We start from the raw sequence: 12192 nt of genomic DNA on the forward strand, positions 1-12192 counted from the left end.
TAGGATGGAAGAAGGGGAAGAGGAGAATTCCATTAGGACACAGCTCAGAATCGGGCACCTTGCCTCTATATCCCTGAAAAGCTCTGCTCCTCAGTGGCCAGCCCTGGGAGATGGATGGGAGGGACTCACTGCAGGGGAGGCTGCGGTCGCCACTTGGGGGGCTTCTTAAAGCCATGGCACAGTGGCCTCAAGATCCCTGGCCGGTGTCCGGGTGCAGCGATGAGGCTCAGCCACGCGCTCCAGCCTGACCCTGGGCCGACTGCGTATTCTACGTGGACTGGAGCCTGGGGAGAGCCAGAGGGCTGGGCGGGAGGCAGCCCAAGAGCCCGGCCAGGAGCTGAAGGGGTGAGATAGTTAACATTTATTGTGCCAACATGGCCAATGAACACATGAGATTAGCTTAAGGGCGGAGAGATAAATGGCTTGGTAAGCCTCGCCTCTCTTGTCTCTTGCTCTTTGATCATCGGACCAGTGTGCAGCTGCCTTGCTTGTTCTGTGCCTCCATTTGCAAGCTACACTACCTGTGGGACACCTAATCCGTGGACTGTGTCGCTGTAATTTGAAGTTCCTTCAAGACCCTCTTTGCCACAACACTGGAATGTACACCTCTTGAGCTGGGGACTGTTGGTGACCTGCCTTGCTGTTTGCTGCCTGTGGCCGGACAGCCTGAACTGCTCAACAGAGGACTGCCTACCTGATGGCCCTCAAGATTTGAAGGACTATGTCAAAGAAGTGAGTTGCACTGAGCCATTTGTGCTGCTTTATACATTAGTGAACGGTTCATTTCTTATGCTCTAAATATATATACAAGTGTTAGCGTTCTGGATTTGCTTCTCTAGAGAACCCTGTCTAACATGGGGGGGGGGCTGGAGGGCAGGAGTTGGGGACCTGCACTGAAGGGTAGGGGGTAGGGAGTTGGGAAGGAACTTGGTGCCTATGCAGGGCTGGCTAACAGGTCAGTACTACTTTTCTTGGACCTCTGAGTAGCTGCTAATGTCCTAGAGGGCTGTGGTCCTGCCATGGAGTGGAAAGACTAGGCTGTTTCTGGCTTGTGATAGAGCAAGAGGCAAACTCCTCTCTGAGCCCTAGTTTTTCAGCTTGGAGTCAGGCTATCAGCTTGCAAGGCCAGGAGGGGGGTGACTCCTGTGTGGCCATCCTGGTGGTCACTGCTGATTTGGCTACTATCAATGGCCCAAGTCTCACCTGGGCCCACAGTTTGGGGTCCCACAGGGGCTGCCTTCACCTGAGTTCCCACCTAAGGAAAGTGGACTTGCTCAGCTGCTGATCTCCACGTGCCCCGCCACCCATAGACCGAGGTCTGAGCTGCTGTCACATGGTGTCCACATGCTGATGGTGGCAGACTGACTGACTAGCTACTTGGAAACTCACCAGGGCTTCTTCTGAGGGCGGGGAAGGGACAGACTGAGCAAGCACAGCCGTGGCCCGCCTGTCACCCTGGGCAGGGCTGAGGCTGAGACAAGGCAGAGCTGGTTACACACGGCCTAGGCCGGCCTGCGACCTGCCCGTCACCCCATTTAAAGCTGAGCTGACACAGGCTGGCCTGGATGCTCACTGGGATGTGAAGTCATCCTGCCCTCTCCACCCACCCAGCCCAGCCACTCTGGCTGCCTTGAGAGAGAGCACTCTTCCTGGCATGTCCCCACTGGGCCAACCGCAGCCCTCGGCCTCCAGGTGAGACACAGCATTCACTACGCAGACAGACACGTGGAGGCCAGCACTCCCATCAGGGTGACAGCTCAGCACATGATCCTGGCATCCTTACCGTCACACTCAGACGTGGGGAAGAGAGCCTTCTCCCACCAGCTCGGCTTCTCCTGGGGCCTCCTGGTGCCCTGCACGTCTGAGTCCAACACAGGAAACTGTGGATGAGACCAAACACAGGGTGGATCACTCTCACTCTAGAGCAGGACAACTGGGGGAGGGGCTCCCATAGGCACAGGGACACCCCCCCAAGAGCAGCAGCACACAGGCAACTCCAGGGGAAAATCATGGGCAGGAGGCAGCCCTCACAGGGGCTGTGTGAGGGGAGCAGTGTCAGCAGGGGTCAGCTGGAGGAGCGATGAGGCCACATGGGGAGCAGGGCCCACAGTAGACCATGACTCTTCCTGGGCAGCTGGGGGGAGAGGCTTCTGCTGGTGGGTCCTCTCCACACCTATCACTGGGCAGCTGGGGCCCCCGAGGCAACCCTGGTGGACCCCAGCTTCCATGGCACTCAGTGGGGTCACATTCCCAGAAGCCTCTCCCGTCCCTAAGCTTCCCTTTCTCTGTTCAAGGGCAAAGTGGCTGGTTTGGGCAACTGTAATTGGCTGCCTTTGAGTTGATTCTGACTCAGATCCTGTGTACAACAGAGCCACGCCCTCAAAGTCGCTGATGTCTGAGTGCCATGCGGTGCCGTCCATTCTCGGAGTCTTCCTTCTGACTTCCACAGCATGATGGAATTCTCTAGGGAGCGGTCTCCTAATAATCTAATTTCTAAGGGGCATTCTGGCTGTACTGTCACCAAGAGCAATTTGCTTATTCTTCTAGCAGTCCACGGTATTTTCAATATTCTTTGCCAACAGTGTAACTCAAGACCCCATCGATTTTTCTGCGGTTGTCCTTACTCACTGTCCAGTTTGCACACAGCTATGAAGGGACTGGAAGCACTGTGGCTGGGTCAGGCACCTCGTCCTCAAAGCCACCGTCTATGCTCTCTACTGCTATTGAAGAGGGCGGGAACAATGTGCCCAGTGCAATACTTCTTTCACATCCCGGTTTCTGCTTTCAAAGGTACTGGATACGGATCCAACTTAGAATGAAACCCTTGGCCAAGCCCATTCTTTCCCTCATGCACCGTGTGATCGTCCATGTGTCTCCATGTACCGTGTGATCGTACACTGGCTGTGATTCATACTGAGAGCTGTAATCTTTGATCTTCACCACCGAGCGCTTTATGTCCTCCTCCCTTTCTTTTTTTTAATTTAAAAAAAAAATTTTTTTTCCCCTCCTCCCTTTCAACAAGCAAGGACATCCCAGCTTCCTGAGGAGCCTTCTTCCAACCCCGACGCCTCATTCTTCTTCATAGTCCAGCTGGTTTCAGTGCCTTTCAACACCACTTTGAGGACTAAGGGGCTCCTGACCCAGGCCACCGCTTTTTCCCTGCTTCCTGTGCATGTGACAGTTGAACACCGGATAAGGAGGACCGAAGAAGACTCGATACATTTCAACTGTGGTGCTGGAGAAGGTCCAAAGTACCAAGGACTGCTGAAAGGACAAACCCATCTATCTTGTAAAAAGTACAGCCAAATGGTTCCTTAGAGGTAAGGAGGGCAAGATTTCTTCTTCTCTTTAAAAAAAAAAAATTTCTTCTTATATACTCTGGACATGGTGTCAGGAGAGACCAGTCCCTGGAGAAGGATGTCGTGCTTAGTAAAGTGGCGGGGCGGTGACAAAGGGAAAGGCCCTTCACAAGGTGGACTGACACACTGGGGCTGCATCCCCGGGCTCGGGCACAGAAATGACTGTAGGGACGGCAGAGGCCCATACAGGGTCTCCTTCTGCTGTGCACGGGGGTTGCTGTGGCCCCTCACAATGCCTGCTAGTCAGACCATCTGCTGAGCAGACGCACCATGTATGGCATGAGGATGCAATCCTGATGTATCATTTCCTGATTCTAAACCATACCACATCCGCTTATCTTGCGAAAGTGACTTGGTCCATGTATGGGTTCCACCCGAGCACAACAACATGCTCTGGAATCCCCATTCTTAATGCTTTCCATTGCTTGTTATGAGCTGCACGCTGTCTGCCTTTGTGTGGTCAGTACAGCACAAGACACCTTTCTAGCTCTCAGCCAGGGCATAGCAGACACCAGCCAGCAGCAAGACCTCGTACCACGCCTTCTGAATCCAATGCGCCCCAACTTCTGGCAGCTTCCAGCGGTCGGACCACAGCAAGCATTTTTCAATTGTCCTCATAAAGCCTTACTTGGGTGCGAAATCAATATTGCTCAACAATTTCCTCCTTCTATTGGGACACCTTTCTGCAGGGCTGGGTAGCCGCCTTCCAAGTTCCTTAGCTTGGGAAAGCGAGTACCGCGGCAGTCTGCCCCATGAGTTTCAGTGGGTTTCCCTTGCCGTCCGGGACTCCATTTTCGCTAATGCCTCAGTGCGGCCTGTGTCTTTCTTCACCACCACGTGCTGCCACTCGAGATGGCTGAATGCAGAGCATTTCTTTCGGGTACAGTGTATTCGTTTACCTTCTTTCGATGCACCGTGTTTGGCTCCCAGAACTCCTGAGCATCACAATCCGAGGCTTCAGTCATCTGCTTGGTGATTCTGAGAGCGTGCTTCCCATCTGGTCTCCCATTGCGGGGCACTCTCTGTGTGTGTCATGGCGAGAACCTACTCAGTCTCCTCAAGCTGCCCTCGGGCACGTTCTGTCAGCGCTGGCTTCACCTTGTCTGCCATGTGGGAGCATTAGCTGCCCCATGCCCAGGAGCGAGCGAGTCTCAGCGCCTCGCCTGATGTCCTCTTTGGTCTTTTCTGGTCATGACTTCTGGCTTTCTTCAGGTCAACCCACAAACCATTTGGTCATTAGAGTTCAGTGTCAACTCTGCTCTTGAGATGGTCTCTAAATTCAAGTGGGATGTACTCTGATGATATTTTGGCTCTTGTGGACTGGTTTCAATTTTCTTTAAATCTGGCCCTTAGTGGTTGACAGTTAACAAGATTTCTGCACTTGAAACTGTGCCTTATTCTGTGGGCTTCTACAACTCGGTCCCTCGGGGATGTGATGTTTCTTAAAATGGTGACAACGAGCTGAGCTTCCATTTCCACGTGTCGGCTCACAGATGTGAGAGCGTGAAGATGGCAGGAGTGCTTCTCTTCTGCAATGCCCCGAGCGACTCCCACGACATCGTCTTCTTGTTCCCAATAGGTCTGTCTGCGTTTGTTGGTGAGGGAGATACTGGTTGGACTGAAGGACTCAGTTGGGAGTCTTCACAGGGACGAATGTGATGGCCATCTTGCTCAGAAGCAGGAGGGGGAAACTTATTTCAGCTGAAAGAGATGAGCCAAGCATGGAGCATGTCTTCCGGATCCTGAGATCCTTGATCTGGGAGACAGCTGTGACACTCTGGCGGCGGCGGCAGCAGCAGAGCCTGAGCCAGAGCCAGTGCAGCAGACTTCCCAACCCACAGAGGGGTCAAGCTGGGTGCTGGGGGCAGGAGGCTGGCTTTGGAAGGAGTGCTTCTGGGCCCTTTGCTGGCAGAGCTGGGCCTGCTGACCCTCAGAGCCTGAGCTGAGCTGTCTTGGCGTTGAGGCCCACAGGGACCAGCACATCCTCTGGGCATTTACTTTAACAGCCTTAGAGGAGCTTGCAGCCAGGCCTGAGCAGGACCGAGGCCAGGCCACGAGGTTAAGAGCCAAAGGGAGGCTCGTCTGTGTGCGTGCGTGGCAGACAGGAGACTGCCCCGAATCAACAACTGCACCTGAACCGTCTCCCACATCAGCTTCCCTCACAACATCCACTGTCACAAGCCTCACCTGGGGTCACAGGTGGCCACTGCAATGAACTGTAGAACCCAGTTGAAATGCTGGTTTCACAACTGGTGAAGGTAGGAAGATGGAGGCATGTCTGACCTCCGCCTTGGGGCAATGGGCCTTGGGAGCCAGCGGCAGTCGGATGTGGTGCCCACGCTGTTTTCTCAGCTTCCCCCTACTGTGGCACCACTGGTCCTGGACAGATCCTGCCCAACAGCACAGTGAGGTGGGCAGTTCCTGGTGCCCTCAGGATCCAACCCCAGTGACCAGGAGTGTTCTAGGGCCTCTTTCCTGCTGCTTAGCTAGTCACAGTTCAGGCTTCACAGAGCTGCCCTGCAGCTTGTGCAGTGCATCATCTTAACCTCCGGGCTTGCTGACGAGCGGGCAAGGGAAGATGGTACTGGGCACACAGGGGTCCCAGCTCCGTGTTTAGGCCTCCCAGGTCCATTCCCAATTTGCTGCAAAGTTCCCCACCCCCACCCTCCTGCCCCAAGTGCAGCAGCTGCCTACTAGCAAGGGCCACCCATCACGCATCAGCTCTCTCAGGTGCCCAAGCCCAAGAGGCTGCCAGCAGCAGCATAGTGGGCAGAGAAGGGCATGCTGGAAAGCTCACTCTGGGCACAGCATTAGCTCCCCCTCCCCATGGGTCATGGACGAAATAGGTTTACCCCCCACCCTACTCCATCTTCTCTGGCTCAGAGTTACTGGGCTGAGGAGTCTGCATCCATTCCAAAAAGGTGGTGGACGATGCTACTGGAGCTGCGTGGGGCCTGGTGGGGCTCAGGGAGCTGGGCACCTGCCGCCTTTTGGGTGGCCTACATCACGCTCTCCTAGCAGTGCCTAAGTCAAGTCACGTCCCAGAGCCCACGTGGGGCATGTCTCACTGTGTGTCAGTCACACACCCACATCACCCCCCTCTGCTGACCACTGCGCACAGCCCGGTACCAGGTATCCAGCACTCACCCATGGTCCCCTGGGACCACTCAAGGTACATCAGCCCGCACAGGGAAGGGGTTGTCGGTGAAACAAAAAACACACGTAGCTGTGTGCACGCGTACATGTGGAAGGACATGTTTGGGGATGCAAGGGGCTCCCATAAATATGAGCACCCACTGACACGCACCCTTGTCTTCAGCCCTAGTTTCCCAGGCACCAGTCGACCTCCACAGAGGGACCCTAAGAGGAGGAGGACCCAGTCCGCAGGTTTGTCTGCAGAGGGCACCTGTCACATTCCCCCATGGCATCCCTGGGGCTCTACAGGAGGGTTAAGGCTTCCACAACACCCAGTTCCCATCAGACGTACGAGAAGGTGAAGGGAGGTGGCTGGCTTGTGCTGCGGAGTCTCGCCTTGCTCCTCTTGCTGCTCCTTCCCCTTCTGGAACCAGATGAAACAGAGTGGGTGAAGGAGGCCTCGGGGGACACAGCAGCATCCCGGGGGCACCCATGCCTGGCCTGACTCTAAGGGAGTGAGGTGTGGTCTGTGCCCACATAAGCAACCCAGGAGAAAATGGAAAAGACTTCCCAGCCCCAAGGCATAAAGAGTCTGCTCCCGTGAAGCATCACAGGCCTGGAATCCCACAGGCCTGGAATCCCACCGGCAACTCTGTCCTGTTCCACAGCCTGCCTCGCCAGCATCCAAGAGACAGCAGGGAGCACTGAGCCGCGGCGTCAAAGTGAAGCCAAGGGAGGCACGCCTTCTGCCCGATTGAGGTGGGAGTAGGTCTGGCACCTGGGCCAGATGTCAGCTGGGGCCTCTTCCTGGTCCAGCTGCTGGGAGGTGGGGTGAAGGGAGTCCCACACCAGTTTGTCACCTCAAAGCACACATCAGGGCCACAAGGGTGCCAGGGGACAGAGCTCTGACAGGGACCTTGCCCAGCTCGCCAGCTCCCTCCACAGGCTCAGGGGCAGGTTGCTGGCTGCCGCCCACACAGTGCACAAGGCAGACGTGAAACCATGTCTGAACCTTGGTGCCTGGTTCTGAGTGGGTAGCCTTTGGGAGCCTCCCCACCACGGCTGCTGAGTAAACAGCCCCCCACCTCTGCTGAGCTGCATAACGCCTGTGGGAAATGCCCGCATCTTTTCACAAGCTTGTGGAAGGCCCTGAGGGTGCTGGGTTCTCCCGAAGCGTAGCCCAGGTATGGGTAAGATCACAACGAAGACAATGAATGCTGTCCTCAGACTTACTCTGAAAGTCAGCTACTCAGCTTAGAGGTACCATCCTCATGTCTCCCGGAAAAGACCTGCACGCACACACATGCTCACTCACACCTGTGCATACAGCCCGAGTACCTCAGCCAGCTGTCCTGAGGACACCAGACGATCTTCACAAACAGGAAACGGACAGCCTCCTCTGCAGCCACAGAAAGGACTGGCGTCACCCTGGCCCTGGGTGGGCTCGCTGCAGCCAGTCTCTGCCTGCAGGGTCTCGTGCCCGCTGCAGCCCAGGCATGGGGTCTGCTTCCCCATGGGCAGGCCACCGGCCACCTCCTCCTGGGAGTCCAGCGAGGTCTGTGCGCTCTTCTCCATGCCGGACTTCTTCAGCCTGGGCAGGAACTTCCCAGACTCCAGCTCCGACTTGCCATAGTAGTGGCCCTCTGTCTCTGCATCTTCCTCCAGAGGCTTGAGGTCAGCCTGGGGGTCCTGGAAGGCTTCTACCTGAGGCGGGATGGGAAGGTGTGCTTCCTCTTTCTCTGACTCCGACTCGCTCCCTGCCCCGGGGGACAGCTCCGATGCAGAAATGGGGCGGAAATGAGTCCGTGGGGAAATGCGGATGGCTCTGTACTGGGTCCGGCCAGCACCACCCGTCCTGGGGTGGAACACCTCGCCGTCCGATTCGGAGCAGAGAATGGACTTGGGCTTGAAGCTGGGGCTGAAGGAGGCGATGCTGTCAGGTTCGAAGGAGCACTCGACATGGAGGACCTGGGAGAGTGGGCTGCCCAGGTCCAAGGAGGAGAACGGATATTCGAGCCCAGGCTCCTCAACCTGGAAGTTGCCACATGTACCCAGCAAGTCTTCATGGAAGATAAATGAGAATCCCTTATTCCAACAGCCCTCCCCACTCCTGGGCGGCTCCCTCTGCTCAAAGGACACCAGGGGCCGCCACAGCTGCCGGTGGCCAGGGGCAAAACTGTTCCCAGGTGTCATGAAGACGTCGGTGCCCGCGATGGTCACCACATCGGAGGCAGCACACTGCAGCAGGCTGCTCCTTGAGGGGCCAGGCGGCACCACGGCCCACTCCCCCTCACTGAAGGTCTGGAGCTCCCCGTAGACACCCCCCAAGATGAACGTGCTCCCCTTCTCCTGGGCCGCCTCCCAGGGCCTTGAGGGCGTGGTGTAGTCACCCCCGTCCACCTCCACCGGCACTCTGGGGGCAAAGGCATGCTTCTGCAGGCCCCCCTTCTGGCCGTCCCACAGGCGGTACTCTGACCTCTGAACGGCCCTGCTGGGCTCCTGGCGGCCGTCAGCCTTAGCTCCAGCCTCCAGGCAGCAGCAGTAGCCACTTACGTCTGCAGGGAAGGGCTCACCGTCCATCCCGCCCGCCGGGCTCCCGTCCGCCACGTGTGTCCAGATGCCCTTCATGACCCCTGAGTGGTAGTGGTCCCCAGGGGGGCTGCCTCCCCCACACCCCTGTGTGGGCCCTCCATCTCTGCTTTGCGGCTTCTCTTCAAGTGGAATTCCACAGACAGATTCCAGTTTAGACTTCTTTTTGAAAACTAACGCCGGGAGTTCTCCCAAACTTCTACTAGTCTGCTGGTAAGTTTCGTCTTGCAAAAAGTCAAGAAGTTCTTCATCTACGTAATTCGAAGGGACCCCAGGGACCCCGTAACAGGCGTCCTCTGTGGTGAACGGCGCGGGCTCCTCACTCAGGATGCTGCCGAGCGCCTCATTGTCCGAGCGTGTCTCTTCCGAGTGGGACCAGGGGCTGCATGTCCTTGTGGAAAGGCTGGAACAGTGGTCATTTTCGTCAAAGGCACTATTTTTGGTCCATATGAGCAATCGCGATTGTGTTTTCCCAAGCACGGGGGCACTAGAATCTATGTGTTCATTTCCCAAGCTGAGTGTTTCAAAAGAAAAGGGTAGACCAGAGTCACCGCATTGCACTTCAAACACTGAGAAACACGAGCGGAGAGTGGGTCCATCGCTGGCCTCTGGGAAGAGCTCCTGATTGCCAGCCAGCACGTGTGAGCTGAGCAGCGTGCTGTCCGAGAGCGGAGAGAGCTGAACGGGGGAGTCGCCCCCAAAGCTCTCAGCGTCACCGGAGCTGGAAGAACAGCAGCCCCAGAACACAGCCAGGTCCTCAGGGCAGCCCCGCAGGGGCAGGCCCTCGGTGCCCCCCACATGGGCAGGCTCTGTCCATATTGCACGCTCCCCTTGCCACTCCATCCCGTCTAACACTATGCAACATTCGGCCTCAAAGTCCGTCCTCTCTGCGTCTTTCTGTCGAATCATATTCAAGATCCGACTCTCTCCTTGCGTTGCTTCTGAGGCACCAGGATCCAACATGGATTGGTCAATGTCCACTTCGTAGAAGTGTGTGAATTCTGACAGATGAATGTCATCCAGGTAGTGAGCGTCCTCCCGTGGAGAACAGAAAGGGGTCCCGGGGAGGCCAGCAGTCTCGCTGGCGACCTCGGCGGGCATTTCAACAAAATGGCCATCAATGAAGGTACCAGCCGAGAGGTATGTCTTGTGGGGACTGCTGCTAACACACAGGCCATGCATGGTGTCCACCAGCTCCCCGCCAGTGGCGGTGTCAGGCCCCCGAGGGCAGGGCTCTGGCCGGCGGCGATACGTGGTCTCCAGTTTGCTCCTCCTACTGGAGGGTGTGAAGTACTCAGCGAGGGGTTCCGTGTACCACAGCGGCTCCTCCTTGTACTCCCGGGCGCTCCTGCTCTCCACGCACACCTCCTTCTGGTCGGGGCCACCGGCCTCCTTCCTGGCCGGTTCCCGGGGTGGCCTTCGCCCCCCCCGTCTGAACAGTTGCTTAGAGCCGCCCCCACCGCTGCTGCTACTGCTCCCAGTGCGGATGCCCCTCTCCGCCTTCTGGCTGCCCTTGGCCAGGAGCCGACTATGCCCACCACGCCCCTTCTTGTTCCTCACCTCCCTCGCCCGGTGCCTCACTCTCACGCCCCTGCAAGGTGCCCTCGGCTCTCCCTGGGTGCCACTGGAGCTAGAGCCCGCCTCACTTGAGCCCGAGGACCAGGAGCGAGGGCGGGCCTTCCCCTCGGGCCTGGGCCGAGCCTGCTTCCTGTAGGGCGAGGGCTCCTCGAGCGGCGGGCCATGGCTCCGCTCGCTCCCCTTCTCACTGTGGCTCTGGCCAGGGGCCACTTCCTTCGAGCTGGACAGAAGTCCCTGGCCCCTTTCCCAGGTGGGCTCGCCCTCGCTGTGGCCGTCCTTGGGAGAGGATGTATCTGTGCTGGCCGGTGGGGCTGTGGATGAGGAGGAGCTGGAGTAGGAGCAGACTTGGGACTTGTTCCACACCGTCATGATCTCCTGCAGGTACACTGGCTTCTCGGAGAGCGGAGGAAATGCCTCATAGTACCTGCAACACAGCGGGGTCACGCCTCAGTTGGGGTTCTCTCCACAGGTGGGGCCCACCAAGCCCGGGCTCCAGCTGTGCCCCGCCCTCTCCACCAGGAGACCCTCTTATGCCCACGCACGTGCTGGTGTCCCCAGAGCATATCCCAGTGCAGGGATAAGAAAATAGGGGAAACAACCATTTTGGTCCTCAAAGTTTAATTTCAAATAAGAAAACTAAAATGACGATAAACTTGTGAACAGAATCATCTGAGGAAGAAATGCCTATGTCTAGGTTTCGGCTCAGAGCCCTGGTTCTGCCGCTCCCAGACTGTGTGACTCTGTGGCCCGGTCCCCACACCCACCTGCCTCACAGAGCTGCAGGGAGGAGAGGAGCCTGTGAAACAGGTGGCTGACCTCCAGGCACTCACTCACTTAGGGTCAAGGTTTAGTGCCCTCCGTCTTGGCAGGGTGATGACATTAGGGGCCGAGATGAAGAGCAGACCACAGTCAGGCACCAAGAGGCACACAGAGGTCAGGGTGCAGTGAGCCCTGGAGGGCACACAAGGTGGCGAGCCCTGAGGAGCCTCTTACCAGTGCCAACGGAGGCTGTAAGCAGGTGTGCAGACTGTGCACTCAGGGCTTCGGAGGAGCCAGAGAGGAGAGCCAATGGGCCATACAGAGGATGATGGCTCAGGGCAGAGCATCCACCGGCAGGAGGGCTCTTCCCAGTCTTCCCAGTGGGTGGCGCCTGTGAGCCTCAGCTCTTTTTAAAAGGCTCTAGCCCTCACAGCAGTGACTCAGAGGAATGTTTAGAAAGAACTAAGTCATTTGCAGTAATCAGCCTAACCCAGTTGATCCGAAATAGCGTTTCCCACCTTCTCTTCAGCATGTGACTGAATCACAGCTGGAGCATTGCGGCTCCTACTCGTAGGCTCAGCAGGCACTGTGCACGTCACACACCTGCTGATCCCGGGCCCTGGCCTCGGCGGCCACGCCTGTGCAGCCACTTAAGTCTTCAGAGGCACAGAAGCGTCCCAGGAAATGCAGTGAGTGCACTGGTGTAGCCAGCTGGGATGCCACCGAGCTGTGGAGGGGGACCTAACAGTGCCCCCCCCCCCTTTCCCCACTC

General features: G+C 57.3%; 1 protein-coding gene across 2 annotated transcripts in view; it reads right to left on the bottom strand.

Annotated features, from left to right (window-relative positions):
• Nucleotides 1-12192, bottom strand: part of KIAA0232 (KIAA0232 ortholog) — a 35151-nt gene that overhangs the window by 2628 nt on the left and 20331 nt on the right. For both annotated transcript variants that reach the window (XM_075544664.1, XM_075544663.1), the window contains exons 6-8: nucleotides 7833-11085; nucleotides 6847-6918; nucleotides 1784-1880 (exon numbers count right to left, since the gene is read on the bottom strand). In XM_075544664.1, coding sequence (XP_075400779.1) covers nucleotides 1784-1880; nucleotides 6847-6918; nucleotides 7833-11085 — 3422 coding nt within the window. The remainder of the gene's footprint in view (nucleotides 1-1783; nucleotides 1881-6846; nucleotides 6919-7832; nucleotides 11086-12192) is intronic.

The sequence above is a fragment of the Tenrec ecaudatus genome, chromosome 3 (genome assembly GCF_050624435.1).
Source record: "Tenrec ecaudatus isolate mTenEca1 chromosome 3, mTenEca1.hap1, whole genome shotgun sequence".
Lineage (NCBI taxonomy): Eukaryota > Metazoa > Chordata > Mammalia > Afrosoricida > Tenrecidae > Tenrec > Tenrec ecaudatus.